The sequence below is a fragment of the Tamandua tetradactyla genome, chromosome 10 (genome assembly GCF_023851605.1).
Source record: "Tamandua tetradactyla isolate mTamTet1 chromosome 10, mTamTet1.pri, whole genome shotgun sequence".
NCBI classification, from domain to species: domain Eukaryota; kingdom Metazoa; phylum Chordata; class Mammalia; order Pilosa; family Myrmecophagidae; genus Tamandua; species Tamandua tetradactyla.
The window spans coordinates 102172389-102193129 of record NC_135336.1 but is presented as its reverse complement, the minus strand read 5'-3'; the positions used below and the strand labels follow the sequence as shown (position 1 = coordinate 102193129).

General features: G+C 40.7%; 1 protein-coding gene across 2 annotated transcripts in view; it reads left to right on the top strand.

The window, feature by feature from the left end:
- Positions 1-5986: 5986 nt before the first annotated feature.
- SH3BGR (SH3 domain binding glutamate rich protein) overlaps positions 5987-20741 on the top strand; it is a 64661-nt gene continuing 49906 nt past the window's right edge. The window contains exons 1-2 of one of the 2 annotated variants that reach the window (XM_077119056.1): positions 5987-6290; positions 15550-15735. In XM_077119056.1, coding sequence (XP_076975171.1) covers positions 6081-6290; positions 15550-15735 — 396 coding nt within the window. In that variant the 5' untranslated portion in view covers positions 5987-6080. The remainder of the gene's footprint in view (positions 6291-15549; positions 15736-20741) is intronic. The other variant, XM_077119055.1, reaches the window with a different exon arrangement.

Genomic DNA, 20741 nt, shown 5'->3' with positions numbered 1-20741 from the left:
TTTGAGATCAGTGATTCTTTCTACTGCTACCTCCAATCTGCTGTTGAAACCATCTAGGGAATTTTCGTTTTATTATTGTGTTTTTCAACTTTAGCATTTCTGTTTGGTTCTTACTGAGAATCTCAAAGAGATTCTTGTATCGTTTTCATTGCTTTCTTCATATGCTTTAGTTCTTTCTCTATATCTTTCTTTATCTTCTTGAGCATATTGAGAATCATTTTCATAAAACCTTTCAAGAAGTCCAAAGTCTGATATCTTCCTTGATACTTTCTGAATTTTTATCTTGTTCCTTTGGATGGGTTATCATTTCCTGTTTGTTCTGTAGTCTTCTGTTGCACACTGCACATTTTAATATTTTAAAGTGTTAACTCTGGGAGTTAGTCCCTGAGATGTGTGTTCCTTGGGTTTGTATCCAGCTGGTGAATGACAGAGATTTTCTTGAAAGTTAAGAGCTAGTCAAAACATACAAACCAAGGCAAATGGCACTTTTTAATTTCTTTGCAAATTTGTGCTGCTTTGGCTGGTAGTCTCCTTCAGTGCTTCCTCCTATCAAAAAATTCAGCCCAAGGCAAATGCAAAGAGAAGGATCTTTTCTAATTTATCTGAGCCTGTGTGGATCCATAGAGCCTGCTTCTTTTCCTGGACTTATGCTTGCATGTGGCCTTAGGAATTCCCCTGTTTATAGTTTAAAGGAGTTTGAGTGAACACCCCCTGTACTCCCTTTGAAATAGACTTTTACCCCCTCCTAGGTTCTCTGTGCAGGTAATCCTTTGCCCCAGACTACTTCAACCCCAATTTTTTTTCTCACACTGTACTAGCTATCTGCAAACCACTTTCCCCTTAGAACAGACTCGGGGAGGGCAAGACAAGTTCACAGGCACAGTCTCTCAGACTTCCATCAAGAGATTGGCATTGACACACATGCAAACCTTTGTGCACACTGGGGCCATTCTGCTCCCTCTGGAACAGGGCCAGAGACCCAGAATGGGAAAGTTGGCCAGCCTCCACCCTGCGTGCTGTAGGGGGTGAGAGAGGGGCCATTAAGGGCACCAGGAGCTTCTGTGACTTTTTATTTTTATTTTTTGCAATTATATAATATAACATATATACAAAGCAAAGAAAGAAAAAAGCAATAGTTTTTAAGTCAACAAGTAGTTACAGGACAGATTCTATGACTTTTTTTATTACTTTTAAAAAATTGTGAAATGTAACACACATAAACAGTAAATTTCAAAGTACATTTAACAGGATGTTATGAATCAAATTTCAAAGTTTGGTATGGGTTACAGTTCCACAATTTCAGGTTTTTCCTTCTAGCTGCTGCAAGACTCTTCTATGACTTTGAGGCTATGTTTTATTGGTTCAGCACTTCCACAGTTAACTAGCCCTTTTCTGTTTTCTGTAGTTTTGAGGAAAGTTATTGTCTTTAAGGTTACTACTTTCTCCCAAGTGGGTGCCCTCAGGGTTGGTCCTTAGTAATCCGAAGTAACTAATAAAAAGTAGTAATCGGCGATAAGACCCCACCCCCACCTTCACTCCCAGAGGACTAGGTCTTTATGTCCCAATCTGGCATGAGTAAACTATGCCAGGAGCCTGACCTTTAGTCCCCACTGCTGCCCACCACAAGGCTGGGGGTAGGGGAGCATAGCCACTACAGGGAGGTTGGAACTCATTGGTTTTTACTACAATTTACAAGCCTCCCACTCCTCCCTGGATGCTGCACAGTGTTTTTCTAGATTCCAAAGTTTCAAATTAGTTGATTTGGACAGTTGCTGCCAGTTCAATAGTTGTTTTGGTGGAAGAACTGATTCCTGGAGCTTTCCATTATGCCATCTTCCTTCCTCTTCCTGTTTGTATCTTAGAATCTAAGGTATGTTTTCTGTAGATAGCATGTAGTTGGATTATTTTGTTTTTAATCCAGTCTAATAATTGCCTTTTGATTTAACTTTTATCGTCTTTGTAAAAATTGATTTGTAAGAGCTTTTGCTGTATGAAAACTTGATCTGTGGTGTATGTTACAAATATTTCTCTCAGTTTTTCCACTTACCTTTAAATGTTGTTTACAATATGTTTTGATATTTGTGAAAGTCAAATTTACCACATTTTACATTTATGGTATTTGCTGTTTTTTTTTTTTTTCATGGGCAGGCACCAGGAATTGAACCTGGGTCTCCTGCATGACAGGTGAGAACTCTGCCACTGAGCCACTGTTGCCCGCCTGCATTTGGTTTTTAATGTACTAGGAACATTAGACATTTTCAAACAAGTTCTGTTTAATTGTACTTTAGTAGGAGTGGGTTGGAGTGAGGCTCCCCTTTCACATCACCATCCTCTCCTCCACTCTCTGGTAGAGTCCCCACCCTCACTTCTGGTGAGCCGTGAGTTTCTAGAAACTAAGGATGTGAGTTGTCCATATAAGATAAAAGGTGATTGTTTTTAGTGGTAGCACTGGGCTAGGCGAATCTCTAGGCCCTGGACAAACATTAAAAAAGTGCCATCTTGGACTTGATATTCGTGGAAAGATGGGCCCATTTTTGGTTGTGCTCTCATGTGGTGATTTGAAGCTGTCAGTACCCCCAAAAACATGTTTTTAAATTTAATCTATCCCAGTGGATGTGAATCCACCATGAGTAGGACCTTTTGAAGAGATGACTTCAGTTAAGGTGGGTGTGGCCTAGCCCACCCAGGATGGGACTTGGTCCTATTACTGGAGTCCTTCATAAGTGGAATGAATACAGAGAGAGAGGGAGAGAAAGCTATAGGAAGCAAAGAGCTGAAATGGAACCCAGAAAAGAAGGAAGGGACCAGGAGATGCCTCCATATGCCCTGCCATGTGACAGAGGAGCCAAGGATCACCGGCAGCCAGCCCCAGAATGCCACAGTCTTTAGGGAGAATGCATTGCCTTGATGATGCCTTGATTGGACATTTTCCCAACCTCAAAACCATGAGCCAATAAATTCCCATTGTTAAAGCCTAACCATTTCATGGTGTTTGTTTGAGCACCTAGGAAACTGAAACCCCAGTTCATTTTTAGGGGAATATTTGCAGCCCGGGTGCTTGGGACTAGAGGTATGTGAAAGATGGAGTTACCGCAGAACTTCATTTCCAGTCTGAACTGTCTCTTCCCCACTTTTCTACCAGCTCCATTCCTTTTCCTAGTCTCTGTGGACATTTGAATCTTTATGTCCCAAAATGTATAGCCTTTGTTTCTGCTTTTGAAGGTAGTGATTCTTTTCTGTCTGTGTATGTGTGGGAGGGGAGAGGCCATGGGGTACACCACTGAAGTAATGGCTTTTTGGTTATTATGCTGGTCACCTTCATCATTTACATAAAAAAAAATGCTTCTATTTCTTATTTTTGGTTACTCATAAAGTTATATAAATTAAAACATAGCATCTCATATCAGTTATCATAAAATCATCTTAGGATCTCTGTGAAGATTGGTGCTGATACCTCATATTTATAATCAAAATTAGATAAAATAAAAAAGTGTTGTTTGACTTAAACAGAGATGTTAAATGATTAGCCTTGAGCATCTCACTGAATTACACAACTTATTTCTGAAGTGAATTTTGAAAGTCAGAGATTATTGAGCTTTATTTTTATTTATTTGGAATGTTTTGTATTCATATTAATTATGTTGAAGTTCATTGACATTACTGTAGTAAACTAAAGGGATCTTTGAGCTATAGTTTACAGATTTTTAATTTGTGCATTTTCATGGTCATTTTAAAAATAATAAACTTCTAAAATTAATTCCCAGTGAAGAAAGGAAGCATTAGGAGTTTGAGGGCAGCAGATCAGGAGCTTATTCAGTGTGATCCGGCCGTACATGGGGTAACTTCAAGTTTTGGACCCACAATTTACCATTCCTATTGCCTCTGTTTCTATGTCCTCACCATTCCTGGCGATAATAATAGAACCCGCTTCTTAAGGTTGTTGTGCGGATTAAGGGAGTGGTTTATACGGTTTAGAGCAGGTCTGGCACTCTGTGAACGCCCCCCAAAATGTTAGTTACTATTTCAAGTGGGAAACATACTTCTCATTAGGGTAGGCAGCTGGAGGGGTTGAAGGCAGTTTCTCCCCTATGTGATCAGGGGAGGTATGTTCTCCAGGGCACATGAGAACCCAGCGATAGTCGTCTGATGTCACTAATTTATAATGTCATAAAGAAATGCACTAATTTGGTACTTCATTAAATAATATTTGGAGAAAAACAGCATGCTCATGTGTCAGGTTTTAAGATGAAGGTGTGAAAGTTTATTGTTTGTATGGCAAAAAAGCACATACCGTGAGCATTTTGAAAATACAGAAGAGAATAAGTGAAAGTAAAAAATGATCTTTAACCTTTTGTTCTAGTTTACCAAAGCTGCCAGAATGCAATACACCAGAGATGGATTGGCTTTTAATAAAAGGGGATTTATTTAGTTAAAAACATATATTTCTTCAGAGAAAGGCAGCTAACTTTCAACTGAGGTTCTTTCTTATGGGGGAAGGCACAGGGCGATCTCTGCTGGCCTTCTCTCCAGGCCTCTGCTTTCCAGTAACTTTCCTCCAGCAACTTTCCCTGGGGTGATTCCTTTCTGCATCTCCAAAGGCCCAAGCTGAGCTGCAAGTCCTGAGATGAGGTATGCTGAGCTGATTGGGCTGTGCTGCATTGAGCTCTCTCATTTAAGCATCCAGCCAATTAAGTCAAACATCATTCATTGGAGCAGGCAAGCCTCCTAGCCAACTGCAGACCTAATCAGTGACAGATAAGGTTCACAGGCCATTGGCTCATGTCCACAGCAACAGAACTAGGCACCTTCACCTGGCCAAGTTGACACCTGAACCTAAGCACCAGGAATTGAATCTGGGTCTCCGGCATGGCAGGCAAGAACTCTGCCTGCTGAGCCACTGTGGCCTGCCCTAGTGGGCTTTTAAAATACAATTTATAATGCTAGTGACTTTAATTTGGGGAGTCATTAATCATACGCACCCAAGGCCTAATTTTTAGGGTAGAGTAGTTAACTCTGCATTTTGAAGCCATAACTTAAATTTTGAAAGAGTCATCTTGGTCATTCATCTTGATGTAAATGAACTGGAGATATTCCAGGGGCAGGGGTGTCCTTTCTCACCCCCACCTACTGCAAGGCCCCTGGAACCCTGGGGAGAAGGGGCTAGTGCAGACACCCAGCAGGGATCCCTACCTGCTCTGGGATCCCACTGCCATCTCCAGTCAACGCTGAGGGTGGTGAGTAGCAGGGGATGTAACATAAAATCAGAGTAAATTTTCCCTCTCACTCCCACTGGGCCCCTGTGCTTTTTTGATAGAGTAGCCCTTGGCCTCTGATGCCCTTAATCTTGCTTTTGAAACCTATTAGTAGACTTCGAACTTCAAACATCTCCTTATTAGATATTGTATTCCTCTAACTTTTAATACAGTTTAAATATCTTTATCTCTAAAGAGCACTACATAAAGCCTCTACAGTAGATCATTAATTTTTTTCCCCACGTGGTAACAATGGTGCAGTCTGCTTGTTAAATTTATCAGTTCTGACAAACCAGCCACTCTCTCCGGGCCTCCTCTGGGACTGCGGTGAAATCCTACTCCGTCTGCGGCTACCCAGTTTCTCTCTCTCTCTTCTTTTTAAGGACAAACAGGTGGTAAAGGGAGAAAAACTGCCCAACTCTGGAAACGGGCTACTAAGAAAGGAATTTCTTTGGTGTGCCTGTGAAGTGATTTTTTTAAATTATTAATCTGCCAGAAACTTTTAAAATAACGAAGCTGATCTTTATTTAACGGCCCCCGTGGCCATTCTGACCCTTCCGGTTTGTTCTGGTCCTTTCCAGCACCCGAGAGCTCTTCGGGGCCTCCTCTCCCCTCGGCCGCTGGGTTCTCCCCGCGCCCCCGCGCCCTCCCCGAGGCCGCCCGCCGCGCGCCTCCTATTGGTGCGCCGCGCAGCCTCGCCTTGTAGGGACTGTTGTTGGGTGGTTTAAGGGATACTGCAGAGTCCAGTGGCTGCTTTTATCAACCAATCAAGTATTTTCCTGACAGATTCCCCCAATATTCCCGGGCCAATGAAGGGGGGAGCCTAAGATGCCTCGGCGGCTCCTTGGAGGGGCTGGACTTCTCCAATCGGGGCGCTCTGGGCCGCCGCCAGCCGGGACCTGGCCCTGCGCGCCCGCGGCACGGTCCCGAGGTGTCTGGCGACGCGTTCCCTTGCAGGGGTGTGTTGGGGGAGCCCTCGCTCCGACTATCAAAATGGTTATCAAAGTTTTTGTGGCCACATCTTCTGGGTCCATAGCGGTAGGTGATGGCATTCGGGGGGGCTTTCCTCATGTCCTGTTTTCTGAACAACTCGGGGTTGGAAGCGGGCGGCGCGGGCAGGGACCCGCGGGGCGGTGGAGATCCTGCCCGAGCCTGTAAGTACCCGCGGCGAGGCCGCCCGCGCCTTCGCATTTCGGGGTATTTAAATGGCTGGAAGAAGCGTGTGAAATGTGCGATCTGGAACAGCTGGGTATGAAAGGGGACTGAAGAAGGGGGCGTGCTTGATGTTAGAATTCCTACCATGCCATTTGTGTCGCTTTCGTTATGGAATCACAGGACTTAAAACAAAAATTTTTTTTTTTTGGTTTGTTTCCACCATTCCTTCTGCGAGAGTTAGACTAAAGTTGCAAATAGAAGACACTCTATATAACAATATTTGGAGCAGCATAATATGGACCAGACTGCTAAAACGATTCCTGGGTTTAATTACTTAGCTTTGCAATGAAATCGTACTGAACGAGTAAATTTAGCATGCGTAATACTATTATTTGAGGAGAATGATGTCACAGCAACAAGAACAAACATCTCTAAGGCCACAGATTTAAACACTCTAGGAATTCAAACAGACCAAAAATAGGTACTAAAATCCACCTCTAACACCCACTTTACCTGCTTTCTTGGACACCAGGCTCTGAATGATCCATTCCCTCTCTCCAATTCCTGCCTTCACCTGGGCATGGAGACCTGTCTTAATAAACAGGGGAATGGAATGACTCATTTCTCCTTGGAGATGATTCAGGCTTTGAATTTAGGCTTCGAACTTGTGAAGTCTATTTGGGACTGACATTTTAGACTGGCATTTTAATAGAAGTTAGGAGAGTTATTTATCTCAAGACAGGGAGACCGGCAAGGGGGCTGTTTCCTTTTATGTCCAGTTCCTGGAGCATGTCAAGTTGCAGGTCGGATTTCAGGAGTCCCTCAGCCAGAGATGACACCACAAGCAAGCTGCTGGCAGAGCCAAGAGAGTGGTGATTGAATGCCAGCCCCGCAGGCCTGAACATTCCCGAGGTTTCCAGAAAGGGTGAGAAGAAAACAGGGGAAAAGAGCATGGTAGTCCCCTCTGAGCACAACTGATGGGCAGTTGCTTTAGTGCTCACTCTAACGAGTCAACAGACAAAATAGGTAAAAATTCCAAACAGAATGCCACAGGTTTTTTTGATGACATCAGAAAGATTTTGTCAATCTTCAGGGAGCATGTTTTTGGATTCTTTAGGTAGGAAAAAAATTTTTTTTGGGCTAAATGGCTTTTATACGCCACTGACGCTCACGGCTGAAAACTTGAACCACTTACCTGCCAGTCTTCTGGTCTCAGCAGCCCTACGAATTCCTCAGAAGACAATATACGTCTGGAGTTTTTAGTATATTTTGATAGTTTACATTTTTTTTTAAGTTAATCCTGCTGCGTTGAACATCCCTGAGTTTGGGAGCACGGTAGTTTTAGTCCTTGGCGATCTAGAGGGCCGTCATTCATTTCAGGACTTTGGAAAAACCAAGTTTATTCTGGTTCCCCAGTGCAATATTTCAGTACCACCTGTAACCATGAGACCTTGGGAAAATCATTTCACCCTGCTAAGCCTCAGTTTCGTTATCTTCAAAATGAGGTTAAGTGTAGAATTCATCTCAGAGCATTGTCACAAGGAACTGTGAAACAACACAATGTGGGGTGCCCGCGTTGGGTGCTTAATTGAAGCTCGGCAAATATTACAACTACTAGTTAATATTATAGTTATTAGAGATGATGTTAGTTAATGTTAGTTGTTATGATTATTCGTTGTTATAATTATTACTTAAGATTAGTTAATATTATTAGAATTGTTATACTTTTCTATATATTATAATATATATTTCTACATATTAGTTATTATCTTAATGAATGATGATTATGTTTCAGAAGAATTGTTCCAAACCAATAAATGGAAGAATCTCTCTCTTATCCTAAAGAATGAGATCTGATTACCCCGGCGGAGTCAGTGCTAATAATTTTTCATGGGTAGGGGCATTTCTTCCAGCTTCTAGTGCTCATGCTGGGCGTTTGGTGGTCGGGCTATACTACTTATTTCTGCAGCCTTTGCTTTACCAGTGGACTCTTGCCTGATACCTTGTCACACAGGGCTCTTATGACTTCTTTTGATGAGTGAAATAAATGAAAAAGCAACCTGTAACTGAGGAATGAAAAAAATGCAGCTCTGTTTTATAGCTCTGTTTTAACAGTTGACTATGAAGAGCTGTTCCGTGGTTTCCCACTTTCCTGAGGGGTTTGAGTAAGAAACCCTGGGAGGAGAAAAGTAAAGTAGGTCTTGTATGGCCCAACTCTCTTCCTGGGTCACCACTGCTGCAATTGGGTGGGGGAAGCAAAAGAACAATACCCTCTGGGGAGGGGGTATGGGGAGGGGGCAGTCCCTCAAGCTGGCTCCCCTGTCTTTGAATCCTTTTTTCCTGTCTTGATTGAGGGTGTAAAGGTAACAGGGGAAAATTGGCTCTTGAATTACACTGATCTGGGTGTCAACCTGGGAAAACAAATCAATTCATTGGGGCCTCAGTTTTGTTGTTTTGCAATGGTGCTGGGAATACTTACGTGGCATGGCTGTCTGGAGATTGAGAGAACCGTGCGCTGCGGGCCTGACGGGGTAGGTTCCCAAATGACTAAATCCTTACCAGAGGCGTGTAAGGGAGTTGGGGCAATATCCAGTGTGCAGGGCAAGCAACTAGGGGCCAGTGCCCTTGCCCAGAGAGGAGCCCTCTCAGCAAGGGCAGGGATACAAGGCGCCGTGATCTCAAATCCTAGGTGCTTTTCCCACAATATGCTGACCTCAGCCCCAAAGGCCCCTGCCCATACCAGTCAGTAAAGGAAAGGGCCAAGCAGGTGGCACAAAGAGGTGCCGCTGTCAGGTCACCCCAGCATGTTGCAGCCACACACGGTGACTGGTTATTTCAGGGCAGGGTGAAAACCTGTCTGATAAGCAAATGTAACAGGATGGGAAAATGGAGCTCTGGGAGCCTCGGCTGAGGTCCCAAAGGCTGGCCCAGGTCAGCCCCTTGGACATCACTGCAGTCCCTTGGAGGGGGCAGAAGAGGGGAAGAGGCTGTGAGAAGGAGGGTGTCTGGGGTGGGCTGTGCACGCCTCTCCCCCTGAACCACAGAGGAGAGAACCCTCTGGAAGCTGGCACTGTGTCCCTGCGGGTCAGCCCAGGAGGCCATATGGACAAGGCAGGGCCCAGCAGGGCTCCGTAAAGAGGCACCCCACTGGGGGGGTGGGAGCCCGGAAGACCGCAGGGGTTGAGAGTCCACACAGGGAAATGGGGGAAGAGCAGGAGAGAGGGACCCCACAGGTAAGGGAGCCGCAGGGGAGGGGGATAGGAGAGAGGGAGAGGGATGCCCTGGTTGGGGGGAGGGCAGCAGGGAGCAGCAGGAGAGAGGGTCCTACCCTAGTTAGAGTCAGGGCGTGGAGGTGCAGGCAGAGGTGACTGTGCCAGCCAAGTGAGCTCCGTGTCCCTGTCCTCTCCCCACCCTGGCGACACCGTCTGCAGCGCCAGCCCCAGCAGGGCCCAGGGCCCGCAAGCAGCCTGATGAGCTGCGCGTTTGACCCAGTTTTAATAACCAGTGTTTGGGGAGGGCAGAGGGGAAGCAAATTTGGTTTTCCTTCTTATCTTTTTTTCTTACCCCCCCCCCCATCGCACCCAACCCCTGAGGCATGAAAATGATGGGGGCTGGGGGACCTGGAGGTTTGGGAGCCCTGGAGAGGGTATTTGCGGAGGGCTTCCGAGGGAGGGAAGGTGGGGGTTGGGGGCAGTAAATGAATTGCCTCCTGAATACTTGAAAGGAAACCTGCCCAAGCTGAAGAAATCTTCCCCCCTCCGAGGCGTCAAGTGCTCTGTCAAAACACCTAAAGGAATGAAGAATTCGTTACAGGTCGCAAATAGTTATGGGCAGGCTGGAAAGGATTTATAGAGAACTCAATTAAGGAAAATAACCTAGTCCAACAACCTGTCATCAGTTCTGATGGGATTTTGTAATAGTAAAAGTTTAAGCCGCGAAGCAGTGGAATGTGGAGTGTGGTTTCATTGGGAGGAACTTCTCCTCCCGGGCTGAGACCCGGCAGTGCTTGTGCGCAGAGAAGAAATTCAGGGCGCCTCTGGGCGTGCCCAGCAGTGTCAGACGGGGTCCTTGCACCTCAAGCTGCAGGGAAGTTTCATCACACCACTTGTTTCTTTGACATTCATCCCCAAGCCTCACTGTTCCCAAGTGTGGGTTTGTAGCAAACAGCAGCCTGTTATTTATTTGTGTAATGCTTTTGGTCCCAATATTTTTATTATGTTGGTGGTACAGATGTAAGCAATTCAAAGCATCAAATGCATGACCACTGTATCTACATATAAAGAAGTTTTTGGGGTGGTGGTGATTTTTTTTTAATTAAAATTTTTTTTCTGGACAAGTTGTAAATTTACAGAACAATTCTGTGTAAAATATGGGATTCCTGTACACCACCCCATGCCCAACATTTGTACATTGGTGTGGAAAATTTGTTACAGTGAATGATGGAACTTTTTTCTATTTTTTTAACAGTATTTACATTTGTTACAATTGACATAAGATTATGAAAGTAGTACTATTAACTATGCCATAGTTTAAAAGGAGTATTTTCCCCCCATATTCCCAACCTATTATTTTATAAAAGGGGTGACAGTCACAAGAGTTTTACAATCACAGGGTCACACAAAGAAAGCTATAAAGCTATATAGTTATATAATCATTATATTGGATTACAGTTCAACAATTTCAGGAATTTCCAATTTCCTTCTGGCTATTTTAATACACTAGAAGCTAAAAAGAAATACCTACATAATGAGTCAGAAGTCTCGGTTATTTGTTAAATCCTAACTTCTCGGTTACAGCCTCTCCCTCTCATTTGATCCTTCTTTCAATCTTCAGGGATATCTGGGCAATGACCATTCTAACTTCTTAGCACTGAAAAGGGGTGTCAACATTATGGGGTAGAGGGATGTAACTGGTTGATTTTCTTGGAGAGGCTGGTACCTCTGGGTTTCAAGGCTTATTGGGCATAAGAACAACCTGGGGACTTTCAGTTTCTGAAAAAATAAACTTAATAAGTAAAACTTTTCAGAGTCTTAGGTAGAGCCTGGTATTTTTTAGGGTTTTCAGGAATATTGTTGGTTGGGGTTTGGCAGACTGTGGCGATTTGCAGTATCTGGCTCAAACTTGCACAAGAGTAACCTCCAGAATGACCTCTCGACCTTATTTGAAATCGCTTAGCCACTGAAACTTTATTTTTAAGTAAGCAGTAATAATCTTTGTTTTATTAACATACTTTTCCTTACTGAATACAAAATAAACCACTACAAACTATAGTCACAATCATCAGGGCAAATCAAAATCACAGAACACACAGACAGGCTTTAAAAAAGTTTACTTAAAAAATAAACCTATGTTAACAACTTTTTCAGTCATAAGGCTTTGTAATATAGCGTATCAGGTCATGACTTACATCTCTGCAGTGAGAGCACCTCAACTATTAACTAACAATAATCAGCTAATCATCTTTCAGTGAACTATGAAGTCTGTATGAAAATGGCCAGGTTCTGCTCAGTAAACTAATAAACATAGACTGTTACAAACATAAAATAGATCTCAGTGAAAAAAAAAAAAGAAAAGAAATCTGCAGTAGCGGGTGAAATTGAATCCATATATTACCATTATTTTTACAGCATTTTCATGTTTAAATTCATCATAATGTAGACTAGACTAAAGTAAAACTAAAGGGTAGAAGGGGCAGGGTAAGATAACCACATCAGCATGTACACACAGATTGTTTTGACAGAAGCAAAACTGAGGGCATAAGTTCCACTCTTTTTCTTATATATATTTATTATCGTAGGTATGGCTTTCCTCTCCTTTTAGCTGGAAGTTTCATGCCATCAAATAAGCAACCATATTTTTCACCTGAAAGTGAAGTCAAACATAGAATGGACAGTAATACAACAAAACTTAATAAGTACCAGAGATTTTGCTACATGAACCTAGAGCGAAATATTGTTTTTCATAGGGCAAAATGTTTACTGTTGATACAATTCTTTCATGCTCTGCTTATCATCTGTTGGAAAATATCTGTTAGGTGACTAAGATGTCCCAAAGTGGTCAAATAATATAATTTTCCTACTATTTGTGAACTATTTTATCACATTTGATTTAATTTATTCTAAATTCCTGAAATTTTAGTAAATTAGTAAACTTTAACCAAAACACAATTTCAAGGAATGGTCCTAATTTACTTTTTTCACTGTATGGAAAAAGTGAAACTTCATTTTATTTCATATCTTTTCCCGCTGTTGGTCAAGAAGACCTTGTCAGTCCTGCAGTGTCAGGGCCAGGCTTATCTCTGGGAGTCATGTCCTACATTGCCAGGGAGACTTACACCCTTGGGAGTCATGTCCCACCTAGAGGGGGGTGGGGGGGGAAGTGGGGAGGGAGGGGGTAGTGAGTTTATTTGTAGAATTTGGCTTAGAGAGAGAGAGAGAGAGAGGGTTGGTGGTGACTTGTTTCCAGGGTTTAAGCATCCATATATATCTTACATTTCCTTATGTTAAGAAACACCTTATAAAGGAGTGATTGATAGACTCATTCATCTTGGCAAAAATGAATAAAATAGGATTTTGTATTTTTTTTAAATATAGAGATCTCTAAGAAGGGAATTGGGTTTAACCCAAAGAGGTTTTGGGAAGGGCATGTACCTTTTACAGCATTTATTTGGAATCTTATCACTTGAGACCTTCTGCTGATAAACAAGATACATGAAAATGACAAGGAGTCTTTGTATCCTCATCAGACACTTAATGACTTCTTTGACTTATGAGAAGATATTCTCCTCAGAAGACTTTAAAAAAGTTTTATCTTTTCATGTCAAAGAAAATACTTATTTAAAATTTTAATGTTATATTAAACACATAACCATAATTTTGCCTTTTCTTTATCATCCTTAGCATGTTCTGTATCTAGATTATTCATTTTTAGTTGTTTGCTTTTTTTCATCCGCATCAGTCTCTGAATCTGTTTATATGAAGGACTTGGTACAATGTGTTGTTCAGAGAAGAGGGTCAATGAATAGCTCTTTATTTATTTATTATTTGATTGATTGCTTTTTCTTGAAGTCTCTCTTCCAAGGGTTCTTAAAATGGGGTCTCCAGAGTGTGCTATAACTGGTTTAGTGGTATTATAAAAGGGGCATTAGGCATTTCCTGAAGTAAATTATTGGACTGAAGAGAGAAAATTGTGTAAGATTGTTTACAGGGAAGGAATTCTAAGCTGTCAAGATGGCCACATGAGAAAGAAATGGCGGCTGGTAGGTACAGACCTTTCTCCCTTACACGTGACCAGTACCTGCTCTCAGTTCAGAGGGGAGTGAGGTGTACGCAAGAGAGTGAGAATCTGAGGGAGAAAAGGCTTATTTCATATGTTAGTCTTCTATGTGCTGGGAGAAATACCCACCAGCATTTCTAGCCTTCCCTCTGCCCTTCTCTTTCCCATAATCCCCATGTGCACTTTCCAATTTCCTGTATTTATTTATTTATTTAAATAATTTTTTATTGAGAAAAATCTTCACACACATACTTTTTATACATGGTGCAAAATCAGTGGCTCACAGTATCATCACATGGTTGTGTATTCATCACCATGATCATTTTTTAGACCATTTGCCTCACTCCAGAAAAAGAAATAAAAAGAAAAAACAAAAAACTGATGTATACCATATACCTTACCACTCCCTCTCATTGACCACTAGTATTTCCAACTACCCAATTTATTTTACCCTTTCCCCCTGTTATTTATTTATTAATTTTAATCCATATTTTTTACTCATCTGTCCATACCCTGGATAAAAGGAGCATCAGACACAAGGTTTTCACAATCACACAGTCATATTGTAAACGTTATATCCTTATACAATCATCTTCAAGAATCAAGGCTACTGTAACACAGCTCTACAGTTTCAGGTACTTCTCTGACTGTAATACACCACTCCAATACACCACAAACTGAAAAGGGGATATCTATATAATGTATAAGAATAAACTCCAGGATAATCTCTCAACTCAGTTTGAAATCTTTCAGCCACTCAGACACTAAAACTGTACTTTTTCTCATTTCTCTCTTCCTCTTTTTGGTCAAGAAGGCTTTCTCAATCTCTTGATGTGAAATCCTGGCTTACCCCAAGTTTTCTGTCCCATGTTGCCAGGGAGGTTTACACCCTTGGGAGTCATGTCCCATGTAGGAGGGAAGGCAGTGAGTTCACATGCTGATTTGGCTTAGAGAGAGAGGTCATATCTGAGCAACAAAAGAGGTTCTCTGGGGATTATGCTTAGGCCTAACTTTAAGTAGGCTTAACCTATCCTTGGCAGGAATAAGTTTCATAGGGGGGAACCCAAAAATCGAGGGCTTGACCCATTGATTTGGTTGTCCCCACTTTTGCGAGAATTCAGAAATTCTCCAAATGGGGAAGTTCTGTATTCATTTTTTTTTTTTTTTTTTTTTTTTTAAAGGAAAGACAGAGAGAAGGAAGGAAGGATAGAAGGAAGGAAGGAAGGAAGAAAGGGAAACATTTTTAAACATTTTCTTGTTTTATTGTATTCTGTTTCTCCGTTTTTGTTACATGGGCTGGGGCCGGGAATCGAACCGAGGTCCTCCGGCATAGCAGGCAAGCACTTTGCCCGCTGAGCCACCGCGGCCCGCCCCTGTATTCATTTTTAAAGTTACTTTGAGTTCAGTGTGACTCATGCTTCAGTTTTCATAACTTTGAGGTCTGTTTTAGTTTGAGCATACTTGGTACCTGATTTAAAGTAAATTGGCTTTTTCCCCTCTTCTCTCAATCATATCTCTTCCTTACTTATCCTTATTTACATGTTGATTATTAAAGTTTAGCAAAGAATTAAAAGTTTTTTAAAGACTTCAAATAAAAGATGTAATGCTGACAGCATCTTTATTTTTAGTGGGCTGATTATCCCATGATTTAAACACTGATGACCTAAAAATTTCAGAATTTGAATGATCACTCTTTTGAACCTGTACAATGTAGCAGTATGCTTTTACTGTTTGAATTTTTAAAGTATTCAACAAAATTATTTGTATTGCATGGTATTATGTGGAGAAAAGATTTAATTTATGTAACTGTAAGCAAAATATTTTTCAAAAACAGAAATAATAATTATTTTTCTCTACTCTTGACCAGATTAGGAAGAAACAGCAAGAAGTCGTGGGATTTTTAGAAGCTAATAAAATTGACTTTAAGGAATTAGATATAGCTGGTGATGAAGATAATAGGAAGTGGATGAGAGAAAATGTACCTGGAGAGAAAAAGCCTCAAAATGGGATTCCTTTGCCCCCACAAATCTTCAATGAAGAGCAATACTGTGGGGTGAGTATTTGGTTTCACTGAAAGTTCTTCTGCTCATGGGCTTATCAGAGAAATTGTTTAAAGCAGATTGATTTTGAGACAGCACTTTAAATTGTTCACAATTTTCAGGTCATGAGCCATTCCTACTATCTAATGCCTGAATGGCGGATCCATTTTAAAGAATCCATATTTAGGATTTAGAAAATGGCAGTATTGATAAGATGATCTGTTAGAAATTCTTGGATTATTTTAGTTTCTTTATTTTATTTCAAAGAATTAAGGATTTATTCAAACGTAAGTATTTAGTTAGAAAGTTTTTTTTTTAATAAAAATGATTTATTTACTTATTTTTTCTTTACTTTGTATTTTAGAAAAATTTAAGATACACAAACAAAAGAATAACATAATGAATGTGTTGGTTTGAAAGGATGTATGGAGCCTAGAAAAGCCATGTTTTAATCAAAATCCCATTTCATAAAGGTTGAATAATCCCTATTCAATACTGTATGTTTGAAACTTTAATTAGATCGTCTCCCTGGATGATGTGATTTAGTCAAGAGTGGTTGTTAAACTGGATTAGGTGACGACATGTCTCCACCCATTTGGGTGGGTCTTGATTGGTTTACTGGAATCCTATAAAAAAGGAAACATTTTGAAGAATGAAGGGAATTCAGAGACAGCAGAGAAGAACGACATAGCCACGAGAAGCAGAGAGCCCATAAACCAGTGACCTTTGGAGATAAAGAAGGAAAACGCCTCCAGGGAGCTTCATGAAACAGGAAGCCAGGAGAGAAAGCTAGCTGATGATGCCTTGCTCACTATGTGCCCTTGCAGCTGAGAGAGAAACTCTACTGTGTTCGCCATGTGCCTTCTCACTTGAGAGAGAAACCCTGAACTTTGTCGGCCTTCTTTAACCAAGGTATCTTTCCCTGGATGCTTTTGATTGGACATTTCTATAGATTTGTTTTAATTCGGACATTTTCATGGCCTTAGAACTGTAAACTTGCAACTTAAAAAATTTCCCCTTTTTAAAAGCCATTCCATCTCTGGTATATTGCATTCTGATAGCTAGCAAACTAGAACAATGAACCTTAAAAAATCCATCTCAGACAATTACTAACAACTCATATTTATTGCCATATGTTCAGGTTTCCAAATATGCCATTCTCACTCTCTCTTTTTTTATTTTATACTAATAGTAAAAAAATAAGTTTTTATTATTAATTAAGTCATGAATCAGGATCCCAGGGTTGGGGGCACCAAGTACCCAGTTCCCCTTTCACCACCTTTGGAGAAGGATGAAGGACAGGGGAGAAGCAGGTGGGCCAGTTCAGATCTTCCCAGGAAATGTGCCTTCTGTCCTGTGGTCGTCCCAGGCTGACATGCAGGCAGTTCTGCCAGCAGTGTCTGGTCTGGTTCTAGTTGGGGAAGCAGCTGTAAAAGGGGGAAGTTTGGTAGCTCTCTTTTTTTTAATCAATATTTTTATTAGCAAATATTCATACACATATAGACCATACATAGTATACGATCAGTGTTTCACAAGATCATCACATAGTTGTGTATTCATTTCATTTGCATCACTCCAGAAAAAGAAATAAAAAGAAAAGAGAAAAAACTCATACATCCCATACCCCTTACCCCTTCCTCTCATTGACCACGAGTATTTCCCCATCTAGCCAATTTAGAAAGGAGTTTTAATCAACCAGTATACATTCGCAGGCACCATACATATTTATGCTAAGTGTTCACTTCTATAAGGGACCATCTGCAGAAGTAAAGTCTTGTATAGATACAAGATAAGTTTATCTAAATAGTTTTAAGAACTTTCTGGATATTTTATAACAACAGCAGTTTTATTCTATACACTCAACTGCTCATTTCACCATAAAATCACTTTTTCTCCTCCATGTTTTTAGACTGTTGAAATTGTTGAGACCACTTGGTTTAATGCCCTGTGTTCCTTTCTTGGAATTCTTTGTAATTTTTGAAGAACAGGCTTGCAATTTCATTTTACACTGGGTCCCATGAATTATGTAGCCGGTCCTTCTCTGAGGCAGCCAGTGTGGTCAATTTCTTGTTCGTCCTTCCAGAATTTTCTATGTATATTTACAGTTTTATGTCACATAAAAAAAAAAATAAATGGGTGTTTGGGTTTGCTAAAGCTGCCAGAATGCAATATACCAGAAATGGATTGGCTTTTATAAAGGGGTTTGTTAAGTTACAAGTTATGATTCTAAGGCTGTGAAAATATCCAGATTAAGATACCAATAAGAGGATACTTTCTGGGAGGAAAGGCTGATGGCGTCTGGGTTTTCTCTGTCATGTGGAAATCTCCTGGGCTATTTCTGTCTGGCTCTCTTTGGCCATGAGTAAGCTCTCTTAAAGGACTCCAGTAAATGGATTAAGACCCACCTTGAATGAGTTGGGTCACATTTCCATGGAAACAACCTAATCAAAGGGTCCCACCCTAAACAATAGGTCTGACCCCATGAGATTGATTTAAAAGAACTTGACTTTTCTGGAGCACATAACAGTTTCAAACCAGTAGCATGGGGCAGTACTTCACTCTCTGCACATACTCATTCTGTTAATAGCTGTACAGTGTTGCCTTGCATCTACCACAATTTATTGAACGAGACCCCTAAACATTGCATTCAGTCTTTGGACATTGCAAACAGTGCTGCAGGAAGCATAGTTACCCAGACACATCTTTGTATCAAAGCATCAGTATATATATGTAGGAAGATGTACTGAGTGAAAATTGATTTGGAGATTGGCAAATGGCCCTCTTAAAGCACCACTTTATGTTTCCAACAACCTAGTTTGAGAGTGGCCACTTACCTCTGAGATTATATATGTATAATACTACTATAGAGGTTGTAAAGAAAGCATGCAGAAAATACAGAATTCTCATATACCCCTCTCACACATGCAGTTTTCCCTATTATTGCTATTATTTTTTTTCCAGATGCAGCTTCATTCGCTATTATTTTTTATGGCCAGATATTTTTATTTCCCACCAGGATATTTACTCTTAGGTTTGAAAAGTTATCTTTTCTTGGTGTGCTGTTTTTTTTCTTTTTTCTTTTTAAATAACATATATACAAAAAAGCAATGCATTTCAAAGCACACTACAACGATTAGTTGTAGTATAGATTTCAGAGTTTTGGTATGGATTAAAACACAATTTTAGGTTTACCTTCTAGCTGCCACTGGAGTCTAAAAGAAATATCAATATAGTGATTCAGCAGTCATACTCATTTGTTAAATCCTATCTTCTCTGTTATAACTCCACCTTCTCCTTTGATCTTTCTCCCAGTGTTTAGGGGTATTTAGGCTATGCCCATTCTAAATTTTTCATGTTGGAAAGGGCTGTCAATAATATAGGAGAGGGAAATAGAACTAGATGATGTTCTGGAGAGACTGGCCCATCTGGGTTTCAAGACTTATTTGGCCTAGGGACCTCTGCTAATTTGTAAGCTGCCGTAATATACCCAGAACTGGAACAGCTTTTAAAAAGGGGAATTTAATAAGTTACAAGTTTATAGTTCTAAGCCTGTAAAATTGCACAAACTAAGGCATCTATGGAAGGATGCCTTAATTCAAGGAAGGCCGATGGGTTAGGAACCCCTCTGTCAGCTGGGAAGTCACGTGGCTGGCATCTGTTAGTCCCTTGCTTCTGGGCTCTGTTGCTTTCAGCCTCTGTTCCTGTGGGGGTTCCTCACTTTGCTTCTCCAAGGCTGGCTTTCATCTCTTGGCTTCCCTTGGCTATCTTTAGATTGCTTAACATTTCATGGTGATATCTGCTGGACTCCAAGCATCTCCAAACACCTGTGTCTCTGTTCTCCACATGTTGATATCTGTATCAGCTCTACTCTGACATTTCTGTCACTTCTCCAAAATGTTTCCTTTTAAAGGATTCCAATAAACTAATCAAGACCCAGCTAAAATGGGTGGAGTCACATCTCCATCTAATCAAAAGATCACACCCACAATTGGGTGTTTGTCACCTCTCTGTGGAGATAATATAATCAAAAGTTTCCAACCTGCAGTATTGAATCAGTATTAAAAGAAATGGCTTCTCCCACTAGATTGGATCAGCATTAAGACATGGCTTTTCTTTCAAACCAGCACAAAACCTATCTGGAGGTTGTAGTTTTCTGGAAAGTAACCACAGTGCATGGAACCTCTGTAGAAGGTGGCTATATTTTACATTCCTACCAACAATGAATGAGTGTTCTTATTTCTCCAAATTCTCCCCAATGCTTGTTATTTTCCATTTTTAAATTAGTATCTATCTGGTAGACATGAAATAGTTTCTCATTGTGGTTTGAATTCACATTTCCCTAATGGCTAGTGATGTTAAACATCTTTTCATGTGAGTTTTGGCCATTTGTATATCTTCTTTGAAGAAACGTCTATTCGTGTCTTTTGCCCATTTTTTAAATTGGATTGTTTGTCTTTCTGTTGTTGAGTTTATTGAGGATTTATTTATATATTCTGGATGTTAAACCCTTATCAGATATGTGGCTCCCAATATTTTCTCCCACTGTGTAGATAGTTGTTTTACTTTCATTCGACCTTTGATGCACAAAAGTGTAAATTTTGATGAGGTACCAATTATTTATATTTTCCTTCATTGCTTATGTTTTGTATGTAAAGTCTAAGAAATTGTTGCCTAACCCAAGGTTCTGAAAATGCCTTGCTGTGTTTTCTTCTAGGAGTTTTAGAGTTCTAACCCTTATATTTAGGACTTTGATCCATTTTGAGTTGATTTTTATATATGGTGTGAGGTAGGAGTCCCCCTTCATTCTTTTGAAATGGATATCAGTTTCTCTGCACCATTTGTTGAAGATTCTGTTCTTTCCTAATTGAGTGGTGTTTGCTCCCATGTGAAAAACCAGTTGGCCATAGATGTGAGAGTTGATTCCTGAACTATCAGTTCAATCTCATTGGTTTATATATCTGTCCTTGTGCCAGAACCATGCTGTTTTGTAATAAGTTTTAAAACTGGGAAGCTGCATCTG